At 35.7% G+C, this 23,255-nt stretch overlaps 1 protein-coding gene across 11 annotated transcripts in view; it reads right to left on the reverse strand.

The window, feature by feature from the left end:
• Positions 1–23,255, reverse strand: part of FAT1 (FAT atypical cadherin 1) — a 113,940-nt gene that overhangs the window by 57,411 nt on the left and 33,274 nt on the right. For all 11 annotated transcript variants that reach the window (XR_008234113.1, XR_008234112.1, XM_052779908.1 and 8 more), the window contains exon 3: positions 17,123–17,437. Coding sequence is in view for 9 of the 11 variants with exons in the window: in XM_052779908.1 (XP_052635868.1) it covers positions 17,123–17,437 (315 nt within the window). In the remaining 2 variants the exon portion in view is untranslated. The remainder of the gene's footprint in view (positions 1–17,122; positions 17,438–23,255) is intronic.

Raw genomic sequence — 23,255 nt, forward strand, 5'->3', positions numbered from 1 at the left:
ACAACTCAAAAACAGGTAAGCAGAAAAATATCCAGTAAGGACAAAATATATATGCTTTGATCTCTTAAAACTTACAGTCTTTTCAACCAAGCATGCCACACTTCTGTTAAAACACTTCAGACCAATAACAGACGGGTTTAGTCTTCACCATATATAAATCCTGTATATTCAGCAGAAACTAAGGCCAACAAAGTAAATGTAACACTTCTGGATTTAGAATCACATACACATGCATGACATTCTTTTTATTTAACTCTTTACTGCTAGCTGCTTTCCTAAGTGAAAATCTAGCTTCAGTGAAGTGTTTCACTACAGCTTAAGACTGTAAAAGGTTTGATTACGGCAATCACTAAGTTTTTTCATTTTTTCCAAGCTTTTCTATATCATAAAACGCTTAATGCTGCACCAACAGAGTTCATCAATTGTTGAAGAGCTTTTCTGAATTAAGGCTGTGATAGTAAGGTTGAGTGTTCCCACGCAGTGTGGCTTTTGTGACTGCCCATTAAGAGGGTTGGGGAGAATCTCTGGACCTAATATAAGTCAGTCCCCTGCAACAAGAGCCCCCACTCTGCTCCTTCTACTGAAAACAAAAGTTCTCAAAACTTTTTAGATTGAGGTCCCTCTCTTTTCTGTAATAGTTTGGAGATCTTGCTGTGCCCCTCCCTCTACACAAATAAATGAATAGCCACACCTTTGCATATACCACAACCCCAGGAAAGTGACAAGTAAAAGATTATTTCAATTAGCTCTGAAGAAGCCTGTAACATAATCAGTTTTGAAATCCTTATTATGAGGTGGGGAGAATCCGTTCGCTGCTGAATGACAGCAATGACAGCATGTTTGAGAAACAGATCACTGTGACAAAGCATTCATTTTCAAAGCAAAACTGACTCACACAGCATGGTTTTGCAGTCATATTTTCCCGTTTTCCTTCTGCCTCCTCTTACCACTCCCCCCCCAAACCAACAGGAACAATGAGCTCCAGGAGCTCCAGTAATTCACATCACTGACTATTATTCCACCTGGAAATCAATGCACACTATGGCAAGATGGGTCAATCATCCTTGGGAAAATGCAAGTTTATAACAAACATTTCTAAGATAATGATGAGCAAATGGTATCTCCAGCAAATTGGTGCAATTTTTCTACTCAGTAATGTTTCAAAACTCACCTCATCAGAAACATTTCCATAACAGCAGCTTAATAATTCAGAGAGATTTTGGATAAACCACAGCTGTTCTGCCTCACAAGCTGAAGAGGTACTATAATGAACTGAAACTAACTGTAAATATCCTTAACAAAACAAAAACCCCACATCAGGTAACAAATACAATTGTATTCTCCCTTCCTTCCTCTTTTGAGTTTACATTCTGGGGATATCTGCTGTCTATTTGAGCTCTACTGAAAAATCAAAATAGTTACAACTGTATTCAAATAAAATTGACTTCAGATTTCTATTTTGAACAGTATTAAACCAGACAAAAATGCAACTACAGCATTCAATTATGTAAATATAAATAAATCTGCTATATTTGGAACAGAAAATAGCACAAGGGAGCTGACATTAGCAGGGATTTATTTTATCCCATATAAGCTTTCATCTCAGCGCCCAGTTACATCACGTTACCTCTGTATCTAAAAAATAGCACATCAACAACAACTTCCACTCAATACTGAAATGACAATCTCTTTAAAAACATAGAACATTAAGCAGGCACCATGTTAAGAATGTTAATATTATTCCATGCTATTAGCTATATTATGGCATGGATGATCTCAGTGATGAAAGAAGTAGCATCAGAAAAAGCGGTCCTTGCAAGGGAGGAGTAAGGCTCAAAATTTTTGTCTTCCTGTGTATACATCATGCACTCCCTACTACAGGCGTACCTACAAATGCATGCATTTGTGCTTTGACAAGTATACACAGACTTTCCAACTGCACATTCAGCTTGAGATGATGGTTCTGGAGCTGGATGGGAGTTTGGCTGTCAGCCAGGGCTAACCCACCACGATCCAAAAGACTAAAGCAGATGCCAAGTCTACTAAGCTGCCTCCAATGCGTTTGAACCGATAGGCTTGATTTGAATGTAGTATAACACTACTTGGATTGTAGTGTACGAAAAGACATACAGTTTCTCTGATCTTTGAATGCATTGGCACTGAAGGTTTAAGGAAATATGGAAAGCAGTTACAACATTTTATCACCAACTTCAATAGATACAAGACATTGGAATTAAATATAAGGGAGGTCACATTTTGTTGATGAGATTTTTGTCTTCTGTGTTGAACGCAAACCATAACCAATCAGCAGAAATGGTTTCTCTGGACTGCATTAGTGCAACTCAACCAGTTTAAAGCTTTAGATCAGTTTACTTATAGTGTATTATTAAGCAAGCTCTCGTCCCCCCACTTCAACCTCAAAAATGACAAATAGCTAATGAATGTTAAAAACAATTATCTTGGTATTTTCTTTACAAGTCTTAATATATAAATCAGTGTAAGAGTTGAAGGAAGTATGGATTTTAAATTCATATGTGGCTGTAATGACAATCTAGTTTGACTACTGCATAACACAATCCTGGACAAACTGGGCAAATTACAGCATACATTCTGTAAATCGAAGACCAATTATGTCTCTTCAAGTGATAAAGATGCTGTCACACCTCAAGGCAGGATTTCCTACTAATCATCGTCATTTAAGAAATGGTGTATTATATCCAATTCAAGGCAGCTTTCCCTTCTAGAGAGAGGAATGTATCTTTCTTTTGTCTGATAGACTAAGAAGTCTACTGGAATCAGCAGTTTCCTCCTCATGAAAGTACTTAGTGTGATCAAGTCATGTCTTAGACATCTCTGATAATACAGTAAGCGTCAAGTTTCACTGTCAGGAAGATCTCTTATGACATTGTTTTAAACTGCTTCCAGTATCTCAACACTTTCTGAAATATGGACAAAATAACTGATAAGCACAATAATCCATGATTGTTTCATCACTGCCACAGAAAGACGACTATTTTTTCAGTCTTCTGTCTTTCAAGTGATTTGAAGTTAACTATGATTTACACCTAACTTACTTGACAATCAGTGACCATCAGAAAAGGCCCACATTTCCTTTCTAAAAGACATTCAGATAAGCTTTTTGGCAAGACTGTAGTCAAATCTTGTCTTCTATGTAAGCCAAGAAAAGGCTTCACAACCAAAGTAAATGAATAGGTTAATAAAAACAGGTAAATGAAAAGTAATAGCAGAGGAATTTAAGAACAGATTTCAGCTTTGCAGCTGACAAAATATAAACCCCATGCCTTACCAGTCATGTATAGATGATGATTATAAGCTACACAGTGTGCCATTGCAATATGTCACCATGAAGGCAGGCTGCTGAGTTAAAAACCAAACAAGATCATAGTCCTAACCAGCAATCATACTGGAGAAAGCATGTCATAAAGGAACTGAACAGCTTTGGTTTACATAGTCCTAAAGATAGTTCCTTAGCAATTCGACTTGCTTTTCATTCCTAAACTCCTCCTTGACCTAAGCACCTTAATAGCTCTCAATAAAACCAGCAAAAGAATTGTCACCAGTAATTTCCAAGTGCTGAAAATATGATTGTAAACGTACAGTCCCAAAAGAAACTAGCAATATAATTTACAAGCACACTAAATGGCTGCAAATGCAAGCCATTAAATGTCTGCTCAAGTAAATCATTTCAAAGCAATCATTTCTGTTCTTTCAATAAAGACTGTAAAAATGATACCACTTTTAAAGAGAAATCGAGCGCTCAGGTTTCTCTTTCCACTCTCTTTGCTGAGTACTCTATCCATCAGCTACAGAGTTATGTTGTTGCTTGCTTATTCTTCTCTGGCCTCTTGAATCTTACCTTTTTTTGCTATATAGTTGTTTAGGTAGAGCAAAGATCAGTTCTGTCTAGCACAGCTTACAGAGTGTGGCTTAGCAGACTTTTCTACGCAGTTTAAAACCACTTTGGGGGCTAAAGGAATAGTTTTCCACTTCATGTATGAACTTTCTGATCAGGGTATTTTACAGAAATGATTTACACTATCCTGTAATAAGTAGTTTTAGAAAAATTAAAAGAAGACCTACTGCAGTACACTGTGCTGTAATCAGCGTTCCCTTTCTGTTAAGTATAGCATGATTGCACTCAACTAGTGCAGCCTTTCACAGCTTCGGTGCCTTTCCCCCTTCAATTCCCATCTGCAGCAGTTCAGGCAAAAGCCAGCAGGAAGGACATTCCCACAGTGTACAGGCACCTAGGCAAACTCCAGACTGAAAGGTCTAAAATGCTTTACAGAACTACACACTCTATTTGCTCTTCAGATCACCTTTTCTTTTTATTTATGCACTTCCTTATTCCCATTTCAGATGCTGATGAATACGCTCTGGATTTCATCCACAAAAAACATTTTTGGCGTATTTACCCCAGCTGAATAAATATCTTGCCCTTTGAATGGTAGTCCATGAAAAGTAAAGTAGTAATTGAGATCTCAGTCCTAACCAAGTCAGGACTGCATCAAATAAGGGATAACCAGCCTAGTCCATAGGGGCATGCTTGTGTCAGCACATTAGACGTTTATTGAAGTACAGTAATATCGGTGTTTATGAGTTTGTTACTTGTTGCCAAGACAGACTGTAAGCTTTGTATATAGGGTCAAAAAGTGAGTTACTTAATCCTTTGGCTGATATTTCATAACACCAGTCACCACGTTAATCAGTAACCAGGCAATTTAACTACTCAATCCTACTACCACAAAGTATAAGTGCAAGGTACGCATCTGAATTTGAGTCACTTCCCTGAACTATTTTAACAGCATCCAGATAGAAAGACCTGGAATTTGCTGATCAGAGTACTCATTAATCATTTTAGTGATTGCAAGTAGGGAGCAAAGACAAGCAACCCACCAAAGATTATTAATGTACGGTATAAGAAAAAACACTTTACATAAACAACTAAGTCATCCAATTCAATAAACATTGTAGAGCTTCAATTTCAACTAGATTTCAAGTGAAGTATAAAATCTGTGTTTAGTGATCATATAATTATAGAAAACTGCTCAAATGTATCCTACAAAAGTAAACCATGTAGTTTTGTATACTCTAATTAGTCACGGAGTACATTATTTTCAGTCTGGATTTACTAAGACAGGAATATAACTGCTTCTGCAGTAATTCTTTTACTAGTAAAACTATTTGGGGAACAATGAAAAGAAATATATAAATAATCACACCCCCCCAAATAGCTATACTAGAAAAATAAACCTAAGTCTAAGATGCTGCATTCTGAGTGCTTGAAAGCATTTAGGATGTGTCCAGTTTCAGTGACAATAGTATTCTTCTGGTAGTTTGTTTCTCTCATACATAAGAAGATAAAACCCAGAACTTTAAGTCACAAGCAGTGTAAGATGAAATCACAAAACAAAGGTACTTAATAAATAGTAAAAAAATAGCTAAAATAATTTTGAATGGAAAATATAACCACAAAACCCAAGAATGATTATTGAAAGGAAACTAGTAAATTATGATAAATTTCCTGTAGAATGAACTTTGATCTTAGTATCAACAGAACACTACAAATTTTTGTTATCTCTTTGCTTACCTTGCAAAAACACTCTTGCCTTCAGCACCATCTGGTATACTAAGGCCACACCAATTCAAAGCTCAAATGCCTTCAGTAATTAACTCTAAGTAACCTGATCTTCATCACTCACCTTTATTATCTCATTTTGAGACAAACCATGGTCAATAATTAAGTATAGAATTATTGCCAGAAAATCTCACATCATCTTGAAAGATCTTTTCAAACCTGACATAATCTTACTGCATTTACAGTGCTTGAACAAAGAAAGAAACCTCACACTCCTTTCCAAACTTGGCATTTTTTTTTCCCCTGAACAAAGGAAATCCATTTTTCAGCTTATAGTAGCCAGCACTGAGTTGTTAGTATGTTTTAAAAAAAATCATGATCAGTTGAGAGAAGTATTTAAGACCAATTATTAAAGGATTGAGGATAGTTTTGAGGTCACTTCCTCTGCCACAAGTTTTACAACTTCACAATTAATCTCCCATAAAACTACTGCAACACACACATGGATTAAGGAAGACTGACAAATTCACAAAGAAAGAACATATAGAGTTTTTGGAACTTAGTCTGCTGGCAAAGCTATTTACAGTTGGTAAATATTGTCTCTGAAATGCAAGGTAGCTAAACAAAGTACAATTTTGAACTTTTTTGCATTGAGTTAACTGAAAGTATTCATCAACAAACAGATTTGTAGTTACAGTTAAATAGCAACAACCATGAAGTCAAAGTCTGCATGCATTGCAACTACACCTCGCTATACAGACAACCTGAACTTTTAAACAGAGATTTAAAAAGTTATCACAGTGAATTAAGAATACATGATTTCAAAGAGAAATATCAGAGCAGGTTTCCATGCTGGCTATTGTCTTGATGTCAAAATTGCTCTTATGCAATTCAATTGTTTTTACTAAGACTGGTTTTTAGTCACAAAACAATGTTTTGGTTGCAATTACAGCATATAACTAATGACAACATTGGTTGAGAACAACTGTAAGTAATATGAGAAATTACTGAACTCTTTTTGGCATTTAATAAAATTCTACAAACAGGAAAACGTATTATGGGGAAAGAGTAGAACATTTGATATTACTTGAACATTTTTTTTGGCAAAGTATGAGAACAGCTGTTTAAAAATTTTTGATGAATTACAGTGATATGTTCTAAGTGAAATAAGAAATTAAAATGTCTAGTTAAAGTTCCTTAGCATTTAGCATATTATAATAAGGAAGTATCTTTTGGGGAAACAGTTTCCAAATAACTCTACAGGATGCCAGAAAACTTAGCAGAAGTACTAGTTTTAAATGTGGTCTCTCTTATTATAACCACCTTGGAAACAAAACCATAAAGGGAGGGTTTTGAGCTCAGTTATCTTAGCACATCTAAGACTCCATCTACACAAAGACAAATGAGACCACTGAATGGAACTAAATATGTACAGGTCATAAAATACCGCCAGCACAAACCAGAAGTCTTTCATTCTTAGATGCAGCTCATAATTTTGTTACAACACCATACTAGTAATTGATGCCACCAAAACAGGGGAGTAGGCAGCCACACAAAATACAGCTTAATATTAAAAATGTTCATTTTAATCTAGATAAAATTATTAATTAATCAAAGACAAACTCATCTGAGAAAGTCACAATGTTTTATTTAACTAATATTACATTTTAGAATATAAAAATGTGAAAAATAATATTTAATTAACTGATTTGTAGATATGGATATAAAAGTAGCTAACTGACTGTTATGGACAAAATCCATTCCCTCCAAATTTTGAAGATATGCCTTATAAAAGGGGGAAATTCACCTTCTAAATGTTCATCACTGGATTATTTTTGTTTGTGTCTATATGATTTATTTATTTCACTACTTGTTTTTTATTAATTCAAACAACGAAGATTTCCTTAAGAAAGCTCATCAGTTGCAAGAGATGTTTGGTCTTGCTTTGTCAACTTCAGAACTGGCCATCCAATTTGAAAATACAGTATTCTAAATTTGAAAATGTAGACAAGTTCAAGAACATGTCTCCTTAAAAAGCCAACAAACAGAACTATATTTCTGTTATTGAAATACATAAAGTTTTTGAAAGACTTGAAAAAGATGAATTAAAAAATGTCATTTGGCATAGACTTTTTCAACATTTATCACAGCATTCACACTGGATGTGCAAGTTTTTATCCTGAAGGAACTGAGGCAGGAGCTAAGAGTAGCATGCCAGGAAAAAACCCATCATATGATCTACACTATGAATAAAAACAATTCCTTTTTTTTTTTTTTTTTTTTTAAGAAGAACTGCCTTATTCCAGTGTTCTCTGTATATGGATAAATGAGGTACAGATCAGCACTTTGAGATATCTCAGGGTTCTGGGCAGCCTTAAGCCTACAAATAACCTTCTTGGAATTTTCTTCGGCTACTTATTTAAATCCTTCATATGAAAGGATAGTTGAGGCAACAGTTTAACAACTCTGTTAGATACAATTGTCCTTACTATCTTCTCTCCTTTGATGTTAAGAATGGTTTATGGATGACATGTATTTACAGAAGTACAGCTGTACTGAGAAACTTGTTCAAATGACACTAAGAATATGAGGATATTTCCAAACCATTACAGGTTTTCTTTTGAGGCCCCTTAACTCCCTATACATCTAAACCCTAAAATATTAGTCTCTAAGTGAGAATTTGGAGATTTATACAATGCTACTGCCTTTTTTTTTTTTAATTTCTTTTGCTTTAATTGCATGATATTTCCTACATTTACAAGACAGAATACTACCAGAACAAGTCTGGAATGCACTGCAGTCTTTTATCTACTGATCTAAAGGGAACTGCTTTTGTAACTGAACCATATGTAAAGACCTCCATGCAACACTCATGACATACATGCTCGCATAAACTGCTGCTAAAGGTCTTGTCTCAGCTCTCAGAAAAGCTGAAGAATTTTATAGCTGACTCCTAGTTAGCCTTTGATTGTGACTCCACTGTGAATTTTTCAGATAGAAAAATAGTATTACTTCATGTAGAACTATATTTTTGCTGGGACCGATCTTTTATTTTCATCACTCAAAAATCAAGCCAACCTGGATATGAATCAGGGCACTAATTCTGAGTAATCTTCTCTTAACAGGAAATTAATCCATACTAATGTTATAGTAGCATTATATACACAAACTCCGTTAATTTACACTACTCGGAGAGCCTATCAAGGGAAGACTGGTATCTTTGAAAGCCTGTGTGAAGGTGATACTATGCAAGTGGCTCATAACAGTACCTGATCACCCATCTCTTCCCTGGCTAGAATTATAATTTTGCACATTATATATTCCAGCTCAAAAGAACATATGATATAGAAGGATTCTGTCTCCATCACCATTTCTGCATCAGAATATGGGAAAACTGAAAGAAAACCTCACTTTCTTTTAAACTCCTGCTTTACAACATAGATCATGACCTGAAGTTTTTATGTAGTTCCAGGGACAGAAACAGGAGAAGGGAAGGACTGCTGTGCTTCCCATTTATTTTCCCAGCTCCTACCATTTCTCTTTTTCCAAAGAGATGTAAGAGAATAAAATTAACAAATAAATAAATGAAGCCCCAACACTAACACCTAAAATTTAAAAGAAGTGATCTCTACATGAATGCTTGCAAATAATTTTTAAAATAGATGCCTATATTATAGCAAATTTTCTATCTTTTCAAGTGGTAAATCCCTAAATATCGTAGAGTGAATGGATGTAAAGATGTTATTAGAAATTTCAGAGATATGAACTTGTTTTTACCAGTTCCAAAAGAGACCAGGTTGAAAACCACAAGTCTAATAGCACTTCAAGTGCTTTAAACAATATTTAAAAAGGAAAATAAAAGTAGCTTTTTGCAAAATTAAACTCTCTTTCCAAATGTATGTCTATACAAACTTTTGTCTACTCATGTAACCTTTCTGGTTGCAGGAGTTTAACAAACATTTGGGTTAATTCTGGTTACATTTTCAGTAAACATAAAGGAAAAAAAAGTCTGTTCAGGAGACAGTGTAATCAAATACTTTATTTTCTCTGCATGTGACAGGTAAACAGTTGGGTACATGGAGGCTGCTACATATGCTTCAAACTGTGTAACATGAATGAACAATAATTGAGCCTTGCATTGTTTGTCAGCTACAGAAGGAACAAGAACAATTTCAGTGTTTGGGTCTTTATTTAACTTTAAATCACATTAGTGTGCAATGTAGTAATACTGGTTTTATTCAAGTTCTAAAATATTAGGTCAATTGGGATTAAAACCCACAAGTAGTTAAACAACAAAGATTTCCTTTGTTAAAAAGAAGCCAATACTACTGTGCGGTCACTGGCCCTTCATTTCCTCACTAAGTAATTCTCCAGTGTTATCGGAAACCCATGGAAGTTGTTTGCAGCTGTACCCATTTCCTTTTTCACTTCAGTCAGTCTCCAAATCAGACACACACACACACAAAGATACTGCTTTAAAGGTTACAAACGGTGTAAAACAATAAAATCATGTGAGGTGGATGATTTGCCCATGAGCTATTAGCGTTTTATAACTTCACAAAGCTCTAATCATTACTAGAGACTAACAAACAGTGAGAGAGACAGACTCAGTCTTACCAAAATTTAAATCCCACTCTTGGATAGAACAAACTTTTTATATTAAAATAGCATTCTATTTTGGGTTTGCATAGATAAAAATGCCTTTAAATCAGCACTTAATTTGAAGGTTGATGTTAACTCTAATGCATGTTTTGAGGTGTGGTGTAATTTATGAAACAAAACCTGCCACAATCCTAAATTGCCACAGGATCAATTTAGTGTAAGTTCTTTCAAAAACTTGAGATAGTAAAAAAAAAAAGCATAGGAAAAAACAAAATAAGAGCAAAAGTTACATCAAATAATATTAAATCCTAGACAAACACTTATCTTGAGATTTAGTCACTCAAACTAGGAAATTCCAGTCAAGACTGCCACATCATCTTAACTTGACTATCTTGCATGGGTGCATTAAGATGCACAGACTCAGGCCTCACTGGGAGCACAGGATACAGTATGTTCTGAAATGCGTAATTACTCAATGCTTCTGCTGCAATTCCCTATGTAAGAAAGGCCTTATCTAAATGGCCTAACTCCTACACCACAGGATTACTAATTTCCTCAAAGGAATGTCCGTGGCATTCTCATGATAATACCCAAGTGCTTCATAAATATGAATGAATATATCTGCACAACACTCCCAAGCAATTAGGTTGTGCAATTATTCCTATTTTATACCTGCAAAACTGAAGTACGGAGAAATTAACACTCAAAATTAATTTTGTCATTCTGCTGTCCAGGTTATGAACCCAAGTCTAGTTTTTGGAAGTATGCATTATTTTCATATCAAGTTGCATTAAAGGCATAGAAAGCTATATTTTTGCAATCAGCATTTCTGCAAATCTGACTCAAAATTGTTGTATGGAGCAACATCAAGTAACTCCCTGCCTCATTTGCTATTACTGTTTTCAATTTCTGAAGTAAGGCATGGCTTCTGGAGAAAGTGTTATTTGCTACCCAACCCTGATTCTTTCCCCACACCAAATCTCGTTGGTATAATAAATATAACAGAAGTCCTGGGGGAGTGAAAAATAAGCATACTCGTTTGGCAAAAAGATCAGAAATTATTTCTTGCCTGAATACATGGGCAAGGTAATAAAAAAAAAGTACAAGGGTCTTCCCTCACCCTATATGGATACTGGTTAAGATTCCAGTTTCTTCCTCAGTAATACTAAGGAGAACTGCAACTCCTTTCACTATGCAAATGCCGTTTTTGCCATTCTAACGCGCATACTGCCACTTACAAGGTAGTATAAGCTTCTTTCCCGCACCTTAACTCAGCAGTCTTTGAGATATTAATTATACAAAGCCTGTATCATTGAGTAGCAGCCATATTTTAAAATAGCGGCATGGCAAAACTATTCCATCCATATGGAAACTGATACAGAGCCTAGGGGAATTCAGTGAGCTCCTTTTGTTTAGGGAGAGTTCAGTCTAATGGCTCTAGTTCTGCAGCAATTTAGGATATTCTCCTTAGCTCTTAAATTTCCATGTTTTACATATGACTTGTTGAGCCATTATTGTTCATCCGTTAAAGGTGAATACCCTTCTTCTAATTTCACGTGAAGTTTGCAATCCCACAATTTAAAGAATAAAAATAGAAGAAATCTACAAAACATAGGAAACGATAGAAAAAGAATTTCATTGACAATGTCACTCTGGGGAACTGTAAGTATACATTTTAAATTGGGGAGCTAGTTTGCATACTACCATTACAATTCTTACTGAGTGCAACAAAAAGCTTGTATTTTATGCATGTCTCACTGTCCCGTCTCAGACAGGAAGAAATTACGTGTTTTGATTGAAAGCTCTTAGTAAAATAAATACAATAACTCTCTTTTGAATTGACACTAACAGATCCATTTCTAAATGGTTAATCCAATATAGATTAGAAATTATATAATCATAATTCATAAACAGCTCATAAACGTACACTTACATACAATGGTATTACCACCTATTATTAGTAGATGCCATACTAAGTACCTGTTCCACTTTCTTTAAGACTTACTGCAATCCTGCTATTAACTGTCATGCTTCCAACATTCCTCCTCAAAAGCAATAAAGCAAATTATTATAATATGAAAGAATCAAAGATGGAAACAAATACAAATTTGCCCACTCAATATGATTGTGTTCACATAAAAATAAAAATATTCAGTAATTTAATTCAAACAATACAACATTCACTGACTTTTAAGTGAAATAGCTCATTACTCACTCTGTAAAGCATCCATTTTTTGTCCCATCTCATTGCTTTCTCAGACAAAACATATCCAAATGCATCCAATGAAATATGGAAACTAGCAACTACAAGTATTTTGATAATTAAGTTTCGATGTCTTTGACCTTGTTACAAGGTAATTATGAAACGTAAAAAGAAAAATACCCGAAAAATTCACATGCAAATAAACCACACCCACAAGAAACAGTGAAATATTACCAATTTACTTTCTATCATACATACCAGAGAAAACACTGTATATTGTGAGCTCCAAAGCACGAAACCCAGAACTTGTTTACTGTTACATAATCCTTTGCTTTACATAAGTGTTGCTAAAAGCGCCAATCTTTTCTGATCCTCAGTGCAGTAGCTCTGGGGGTAAGTGGTGAGATTAACCATAGAATCCCAGGATGGGTGTTCTGAATAGCTATCAAATTCTGCCAACTCCAACTCCTTCCATCTAAACATATTAAAATGCCTTGGAACTCTACCATTTTGTCAATTACTTTTGTATTTAATTACAAGCTATTTTGCAAGAAGTTAAGCAGATATGAAGTAGTTACCATAACTTACATATTTGCCTACAGTTCTATTCAGGTCGAGCATGGAAGTTGTGCAATTAGTCTTTGCTCTAATTCTTTCCTGCAAATAACATTATGGTAACTATTTTTATTCCACCTGGCCAGCTCATATGTACAGCAGGTTTTTTTCATTACATGGAAACTCCAAAACTAAAGAAAATGGTATTTCATTTGCTTTAATGAAAAGCCAGGTATATCTGAAAAGATTACAAAATGTCCTGTGATGTAGTGTTATATATTCTGCTCCAAAAAGTGAAACAACTTCTGCATGGAAAGAAAAACTTAGCAATGTTTCTTTAACTAAGTTATTTTACAAGTAGTTAAAATAAGAAAGATGTTTTTAAGTGCCAATGAAGATTTACTGAAGGGGATACTCAGAAACTGATCACTGTGAGAAGCACACATACTACTTCAGCTAGTAGCATTTTTGAGAAACAGATCAGTCAATCAATAGATCTTAGCATGAAAAGAAATATCTTCTTTCTGTGAAAGATGAACTATATCCTACATAGGTCCACATCAGTCAGTTTCACCATCTAAAAATTCAGGATTATTGCACAAGGACACAAGACATCTTAGTCTGGAGCCTATAAAATTCTAGCAATGAATCAGCTACTTCCATAGAACAGAAAGCAGTATTTTACTTGACATAGGTTACATGTAGGTTATTGCTATTTATAATCTGTATTACTATTATGTGTGGGAGTTCTAACCATGGACCACAATACCACAGTGTTAAATTCTATAGAGACAGAAAAAAGATGGATCCTTGACCTGGAGAGGAGACAATAACATACTATCAGCTGAAACCTATTTTTAACACTCACCACATATTTTAAGAATCCCAACACTAGCCTTTCCTTGACTCAGGACTGAACGCCATTACAGTCCTCTATTTATTTGCCTTTGGGGCTGCACAGCAGCCCAAAGTAACAAACCTAACACACACTCAACTCTTACCCTGTCACTTTCAATGTCACAGTGGGATACACTTAAAGACTTGATTCATATTCCAGCCCTATCTCCCCTTTGGCTGGAAGGGAAACCTGAGGCCCTGTGAAGGTTTCTCTCCCTTTGACAAATACCTTACAGTGGGATAGCCTCACAAGGTCCAAGGGTAACATACCCTGCACAAGCAAAAAAGAGAGGATTTGATCTCACTAATTCTGTCAAAAGTATTTTTCAGCAGAGCCCTATTTTAAATAATTGAGGGAGATAAAATACACCGTGTTATAACTACAACAATAACTAGTGTCTTTTAAAGTGATTTTTCAACTCCTTAACATCCCAATCCTAGTGAAAGCACTTTCACCCCAAATAAGATCTATTCAGGTTAAATGTATTTGATTTCTAATATACAGAAGAGAGACTTGGGAAGTTACGAACCTGATAACATCAGTCAAAACTCATCTTGATCACTGCCTTAGTGCCTAGTGCAGATTGACATTTCAAACCAAACATGTACAGGAAAAACAAGACTGCCTGTTAGATCACATGAAATCCAGTGTCCTATTTAATAGGGAGACAATATACATGAGCTAGCTATTTAATATCAATTGAACTATACTTGAGTGCACTCTGGGAACACGACAGAAAACAGCCAAAGAGGTTTTCCTTCTCTTCTTCTCTGCCCACCTCTTCTCTTCCCCTTCTCTCTCTGTTTATTATGTCTATCTAGCATTACAATTTTAACAGTAATAGACATCAATGATCCCTGTGATTTTAACTATATTTAAAAAAAATTTTTCTCCTGATGAATGTAAATCAGAGGGATATTCTTTTCTTCCCAGTGCTTGTATTCTGAAATATAATTATTTAGTTATTTCCATTTGGGGTTTTGTTGTTTCCCCCCCACCTCCTTTAACACATAGCTGAGGACTCCAGACCACACTGCTTGCTTCTACGGTATGCATGCGGCAATAAAGGCAGGTAAGAAACTCTCTTGACAGAAAAACTTTATTAGCTTTCTATTAAGTGTTCCTTATCACTTCACCATCTAGTGTCTTGAGCTCCCTCAAGCTCCCTTTCTAACATAAATGAGATCAGCAGTAAGGTACTGACGTGGAAAACTACAAACTGTCTGAAGACAAGTCACTATCTCCTGCTGCACTGATTCTTCTATCCATTAAATAGGAATAAAGATGTTTCTTCATCTCAAAACTTAGGTAAGGAAGGCATGCAAGTGTTTTTAAACAAAGTTTGGAAAATGATGCATAATGACAGAAGGCAGAGCGCAGCAGGAAAGAACCGGAAGAAAGAGGAAGAGAAAATGAGCTACAGAAAAAATAAGGAAAAAGCAACCAAAAATAGTTGGCCAATTATAAAGACTAAATGAATGTAGGTAGAGTTTATGTTCACTTGCAATTTGAGCACTGCAGTCACTCAGTTCTTTCCACTCAATTCACAAGCAATTTTACTCCCATTTTTATCAACATCACTGATGGAGACGATAAGAAATATCAAAGTAGCAAGCAAACAGTACTTTTCAAAACCAGAAAGGCCAACGAAGAAGATAAAAGAGTGGAAAATTTTTGCTTTTGTATCACGTGTAAGCAGAGAAAGACAAAAATAAAGCGCACACACAGAGAGTTTCTGTATTCACTTTATAGGACTTTGCAGTTGAATTTTTCTTGTTTTAATTCTTAGGCTGCCTTTGTTCTGAAACCAATGCTTCTGTAAATATAGTATTTAGATACAGGTTTTAACTATGTTAAAGATCTTCTGTTGCTGTAGCTACTTCATATGTCCCTCTTGGCAATGTCTTCAGAAGCAGATGCAGCACATGCTGACAAAGAAGTTATTGTCATTAATAACCCAAATAACATACCTGTGCTTGCACTCAGAGCTTTGCTGATACAGCATGCAAGTCTTTCATACCCTGAGCTGAAACAACTATGAAACAGAATGAAGGCCATAGTGTCAACCCAGCCTTCAAAACATATTTTTCACCCAATTTTTGCTCCTTTACATCCCTGAAATTCCCTCCACGAATGAGCAAGAGCTAAATGAATAAGGCTTCTATTGCTCCCTTCTCCTTACTGGGTTTGTTACAGATTAAAGTCACTATCTACACCTTTACAGGACCTCTAGTCTAAAAACCTCTGGATTCTGAGAAGAAATTTCTGGCTGAGTGAATCAGAAGCACCTCCTATAATTTGTATTGTGAAACAGAACCTATGTGAAACATATGAAAAGCTAAGCTGTGCCTAACCAGAAAAATATTATTTAATTAGAACCAAACCCTTCTTTACCGTTAGGAAAGATCTGTGGAAAAAACCCATCCAGTATATGTACTATTTTCTCTACATTCATTCAGAAGCAAGGGATGGCAGGCAGCCTTTACATTGTTTTCAAAATTGCTGTGTAGCTTCAGTTAAAATGGATTATTTTATTTGTTTCCTGTATCTCTGCCCTACTCACATTTCAGTACTTGTAATTCACAGTTACTAAAAGGTCACTTGTTTCTTGTATTTGTACTTTCCTGTTAAAACCTCAGTGTGTTTTTTCTGAAGCTCTCCAAACAACCACTGAACTCAGACTCTTTCTTTTCATTACATAACAACCACACCTGCAAATTATCTTCCAGATTTTATATTTCTTACAACAGCAACAGTTACTTACAAAGATAGTCCTTTTTGACTGTGGGACAAATGAGTTTGCAGTTAATAAATGGCTTGCATTACTTAGACTAACACTACCCACAAAAATAAAAAGCCTGACAAAAAGCCCTATGCATCAAAATTGGAAGACTGAGACTGCTAAAAACAGCTTGGATGAAACTAAGCTAAAAATATGTATTTTTACTGTATATTTACTGCACTACAAAAACAAACGGGTGTTGACCAGTCTAGAGTGGAGCTACTCTAAAAATAAACCTTCTCAAAATGTGCACGATGCAGATGTCAGGTACTTTGAACCAACTGCTTAACTCTCAAATCCTCTTCTATACAATGTTTGTATAACTTACTAATATTGACACAGCTCAAGATACCAGGTTAACTCTAACTATTGTGAAAGCATGGCTACAATGTCAACCAAAGATCTTGGTTTTGCCTGGGTTATGTACTTACGCAGATAAGTCGATTCATTCATATGTAAAATAAAACACTGTATTGTACTTACCAGTTTTGGGGTTTATTGAAAAGAATCCCTGTGGATTTCCACTTGTAATCTTGTAGGTTAACTTTTCACTTGAGCTAGAATCTGGATCAAATGCCTCAATTTGAATGACGGATACATCTTTAGGTGAGTTTTCCATGACCTCAGGGTAATAAACTGGTTCTGTGGTCTGAGGAGCATTATCATTAACATCCCCAACTTCTATGTAGATTTCAATGAAAGATGATAAAGGCACAACACCTTGGTCTATTGCATAAACAGTTAACCAGTAATGTGAAGTAGTCTCACGATCCAGGCGATCTGCAGTCTCAATAATACCTGTTTAATAGGAAGAAAGACAAATAGAAAATGCTCAATAAATCTGCAGAAGTGTGTAAAAATAGAGTAAGCAACAAGCTTAAATAAATGAATAAATAAAAATGAATACAAGTTCAAAATAACTGACATTGATTCTACAATCTGTGTTAATATACACAGACAAACGTATTGAGGCTAACCTGAAGCCACAAAAAATTACTACAACAATTTTCAGCAATTATGCATTACAGATATTAAAACACTATATTACTTAATTTCCTTTCCAACATCCTTTGAGATTTATCAGATCAATTAGCACTATTCATAAAAGCTATTTTGCCTAAAAGATTAAATATAATGAGTAATTCACAGTCTTCTGGGACTTGAATGACCCCCTTTACTCCTCTCTGATTATAGTGAATTTTATACCATATTAAACTATCTGATTTAGATGCCAAACTCTTGAACTGTTTACCATTCTTCATATTAATGAGCAGCTACTTAGATGTGAAACATTCTTATCTGTGTGCCCAAATGAATTATTTAACTGAATTTTCTTAACATGCTTAGTGGGTTCACACAGACATTTCACAGAAAAGAAAACAAAAGTTATACCTGAAGCTAATCTTTGTAGCAGTAGGACCAACCAATGGCTGCCATTACTCTCTCCGGCAATGGAAAACAGTGCTTAGCTCAATTTTACACACATAAAATGAATTACCATTTAAGGAACAGCTACACAATTCACAAACTTAATAAAAATCTGTCTGCTGAGTCTACAGGAGCTTGTCTGAGCCAGAACTAAATAGAGAATGAAGAACTCAAGTTTTTATCCACTGTGAAGGAAACAGAGATCTATTTTTTATAAGCAGCTTACAGGTACAGTCATACTATGCATGTGTCAAAAGGCTATGTGATGTGGTATAACCTATATGATGGGGGATGAATATTAAACAGATTAACGGAGCCACGGCACAATAAAACTTTTCACTTTCCTTTTCCTGACCCAGTTGCTCTTACAGGTTGTCTGATTTGAGATATTTTCTAAATAGAACTTAAAATGAACCTGATACGTGTCAGGGTGAGGGACAGAGCAAGCCCTTGTAACCATTTCTGTGGAAATCTTGAAGGGCTTTGTCATACATAACATACTTACTGTTCGTTATACTGACACACACCAGGCCTAATCAGGATTGGAGCCGAGATGAGTCAAACTATCACCATGACAGCTGGTTTTGGACTCTGGATACAGCCACATATCCTGACTATGTGTGATGCGGTCCTTCTCCTGAGCTCATCTACTGCACACAACATACATATACCATCAGTAAAACAGGACCTCAATAAAACTATGCCACTGTACTTTTACAGGAGTTCTTCGGGAAAGGAATTAACTCTAAGTATCATTTTCTTCACATGCTCCAGACACTTTTTTTAATGCATTATACCAGCTGAGCAAAATGAGATAAATATTGATGAATTACTCATTTATCCATTACTGTCTTTGCCTTGTGGGAAGCTGCATAAAGGTCTGATGATGATCATTTGAAATTTTAAGATGTCAGTAAGATCACTTCAGAAGGTCTGGAGGGGATAGCATCTAATGCTTAGACCTGCAAAATACCCATATATAACATTTCAAACAACACAGCATTTCAGAACTACCACCAGATGTCAGTGTGGAAATTGGTTTTATATATTGTCAAAGGCTTCAGAAATGGGATAAAAAGGAGGGGCACTGCAATTTGAAAATATACATGCATTACATACAGTCTATAAAGTTTTCTTGAATGCAAACTGGTGGCTTTATAATTTCCCTCCCCCAACCCCCCAGAGGAACATCATCAAAAACCAAGCCAATGTGTTAATTTTAAGGGTACTGGCATTTTACTTTTCCAGTCTCTTCACCTCAGTATTTATATTTTGCTTGATGGCAGTTTTATTATTAAAAAAATAATAATCCTATGTAGTCACTGGATTTGTGCTGTGGTTACCGGCATAGTTTCTGATTGTTAATGTACATAAATTTGCTCTTAAAAATGGACATGCAGCCTTGAGCACCCAGGTACCTGGGTTCTATTTTTGTAACTCACTCACATTACACCTTTTGCACCTCTCTACTTCAGCCAGGAGACCTGCTTTGGAGTAAATATGTTAATTACTATGGCCTCACTTTTAAAACTAAATGCTGGATGTGGCATGCAAGCATTTCATCTTAAGTCTGGGTAGACTCCACGTATGCCTTGGAAAATTTTGTAAAACTTTCATGTCCTACCAAACACAAGACTAGACTGTATTAATTACCTTTTAGCAAGGCTTCCAGCAATACTACTCTGTTGCTTGCGATCCGTGCAGAACACAGCGGGCAGGCTTATGTGCTGAATTGAGCAACTGTTATCATTTTACACCTGTCCTGCTTTCTTAACAGTAGCTACAGCAGAAGTGGCACATTATTTTTAAGATAGCCTTGCCTGATTTTAAAGAAACGTAAAAAGAGACTCTTGTGGTAATGGAGCTCTCCTCCTGCAATCTGCTCACCTGGCATTTACAAATTCTACCACCTTAGTTATCAAAGCCTACCTCAAGGAAAAAGAAGACTGAACCTATTTTGCTTTTGTGGCCTATCAGTTCTCAAGTGTCCATTCTCTTCACATACTTCACAAGGGACAAAGGGGAAAAAAGTACCACACCAAAAAGCCAGTAACAGTATCTCAAAAAGAACTATGTAAAAAGATTACAGGGATAGTGACTAACAGCACAATACAGGACACGTGGGCAACTTTATTTTTTGGTTAATTTTTAATTTCAAATTAGATCTGCACATATGACGTTATTTCTGTATATTTTACACTGACTTTTGTGGAAATATTCAATGAAAGGCTCGTAATCCGTCTGATCATCTGACCACTGAACACGTCACATAACACAGATGTTTACCCAACAGGGTAGCTCTGGTTTTCAGGATGGCTCTGATTTTCTACAGGGTCACCCACACTCTAAGCGTGCATTAGTCAAAGTAACATGAAATCTCATTCACTAAAACTACTTTTCCATTTTTTTCATGTTTCTCACCTAACAGATCCCGAATTGTTGGGTGAACATTTTTTCCTCTATGTGCTGTTTATAATTCCAAACTGAAATAGAAAGCATCTAGGAAAACAATTTTATGATCAGATATGCAAAAGATGTCTACATAACTGTTTAACACTGATCAACAGACAAATTCCTGAATGAACATTTCCTAGAGGCATAAAGAGTACTTTAAAAAAACCTACTTCATGTACCCTACTTAACAGTTTAAAATACATGGAATAGACAGGTATGTATGGAAGTTGGAAAACTTATTAGAGACGGGCATCACACATAAGTGGATTACTTTGACAATGTTAAAAATGAAGACTCAAAATAACATTCCTCCAGTATAAAAGCCACGCAAAAGAAGACAGGAAGATAGGGAGCAAAAACTTCCCTTCACCCCTCACACATTGAAGGAGGCAGAAGAGAGGCCACCACACCTAGTTCTCCTTCATCACTCAAAGCTGCAGGCACGGCGAGGGAAGGGACAACTGGTCTACTAATATGACTCAGCTTTCTTCCTGCTGTTTCCACCCAGCAGTAAAATGGAACAGATTCTGATCCAGTACACATGCCTGGGGCTGGGGGGAAGCTCTGGTTACCAAAACCTGAATTTCTTCTGGTTCTGCATCAGCACTTGTGTCACAAAACACAATCAACACTAAATGCACACAACTACATGGAGTACTTTTTTTTTTTTCCCTTTTAACGCTACTGTACAATTCCGACCTTACATCAGTAATTACAAAACACCATCCTTTTCTCATTACTGTAGCTGAAATTGCTCCTGTTTCTGCAAGTTTAACACGAAATCTTTCCTGATTTTGCTATGAGAACATTAATACCTTCATCTTTATTTTCTATGCAACAATAATGAATACAAATGCATTTAAATGTCAGTAGTCTACTATACCTTCTAATAAACACAAGCCCAAACAAGAATGTAACGAAGACGCCTTTTTTTTTTTTTTTTTTTTTACAAAGATAACAATAGTTCTCCTACCAAACCACAGGTGTAGAACCAGTCCTCGAAGTATCATTGGTTAGTGTGCCAACCTTCTGCTTTTGCAGATGTTGACTTTGGTGATCTATTTTACATATTAGGGTTGCACAATATTGTATGGGGTCTGAAAGCCAGCACTCACAGAGTTCATAAATTCACTGGCTTCTAGTTCTAGTGGTTCTCAAGATATCACAGAGAAAAATGATGGGAACTCATATCAAAGAGAAGTAATAAAACAATATAAGTGAAGAGTTAATTTGTTTTGATCTTGCAGTTGGCTTAATGGATCTACCATTAAGCATCCCGAAGATGTTGATCAGTATCACCAGTTTCAACAGTGTATTTTGGCTCCTAGAAAGTATTTTCACTTTTTTCAAGTGCTGCAAAGGACATTTAGGGAGTACAGCATAAGTGCTTCTATTATATCTTCAATGCTGTAAAAGCTCCATCTCTGCTCTAACTCCTCTCCCATTCACAGAAAAATATTTAATCAGCGAATTTCCCATCCATTCTCTACACTGAGGCAATTTGGTAATTTTAACTTTTACAAACCATTTGCTTTTTATGTAGCACGACAAGTAGAGAAATCTTCCACAGAGCACCACTAAAGAATCTTTAGCATGTATGGCAATTCCAAAGACTTGTAAATATTATTGTTCCAAAAATACGGTGAAGTGAGGATTCCAAAAACATTTTTCACTTGACTGGATATGCAATCTTGAAGCCTTTCAAGTGGTCAGGATAAAAAGAAATTCATATTCAGTCACTAACCACCAGAGGGGAGTAAAAAGAGTGCTGATGAAATGTTTTTTAGTCCTCTGCAAGAGGACATCAAAGCTGATTTTACAATATTCATGTCTGAAATTTTAGACTAAGTATGTTCCCACTTGATGCAACAGGACTTTTCTATCATTTTCATTAAAAGAAGGCAAAAGTCCTAAGTGAATACTATAGAATAGAATTTGGACAGAATTCAATATGGAGGAACAGGCTGGTTTATAAATACAGCAACCGAGGAAAAAGCAGAACGTTAACCCCACTCACAACAAGAACCAACATTACTTCCAATTTAAATCCCACAACCCAAGTCACTACAACCAAAGTCACTCTTAAAACAAAAATAAACACATAAATCCACCTCAAATCTGACAGTCTTACATACGCCAATTCTATCTAATTAACAAATGCTCAAACTATAATACTCCCAATTCCCAGGGATGATCCTCCTTAAGTGTGCTTATCCATGAGAACTCTCATTAACAATATTAATGATTCTGTAACAGAAATCAAAACCTGCAATCATTTCTCAGCAAAGCATGAAAATGCAGTTTAGCAGAATTTGCCCAGGGAGTGATGTTTGAAACAAACTAAGAGAAATCCCTGGCCTGGAACATGAGGCTTGAAATCTGATTACAAACTTAATTAATCTAAATTCTAATAAGCTGGGCTAATCACAAAGTTTCTTTAGCTGCTTTAAAAGCCATCTCCAGGGGAAAAAAAGCCAGTATTTTAAGAACTGCATGAACAAAGGTTTTGATCAAATATGACCTGCAATGAACAACCAATCCAAATCAAAGTTTAAGACGTGAATGGATTAAGCCCATTACCAACAGAGGCATGCTGTCCCTCAATGGCACTAGTCTACCAACACACTAACACAGACTGCAACTTTATCTTGAATTCTAAACAAACGGTAAGTCACTGACTGCAATATAAACTATCACTAAGGTCTGCACAATCTTTTGAATTAAAAATAATACT

The sequence above is a fragment of the Harpia harpyja genome, chromosome 2 (genome assembly GCF_026419915.1).
Source record: "Harpia harpyja isolate bHarHar1 chromosome 2, bHarHar1 primary haplotype, whole genome shotgun sequence".
Taxonomy (NCBI): Eukaryota; Metazoa; Chordata; class Aves; order Accipitriformes; family Accipitridae; genus Harpia; species Harpia harpyja.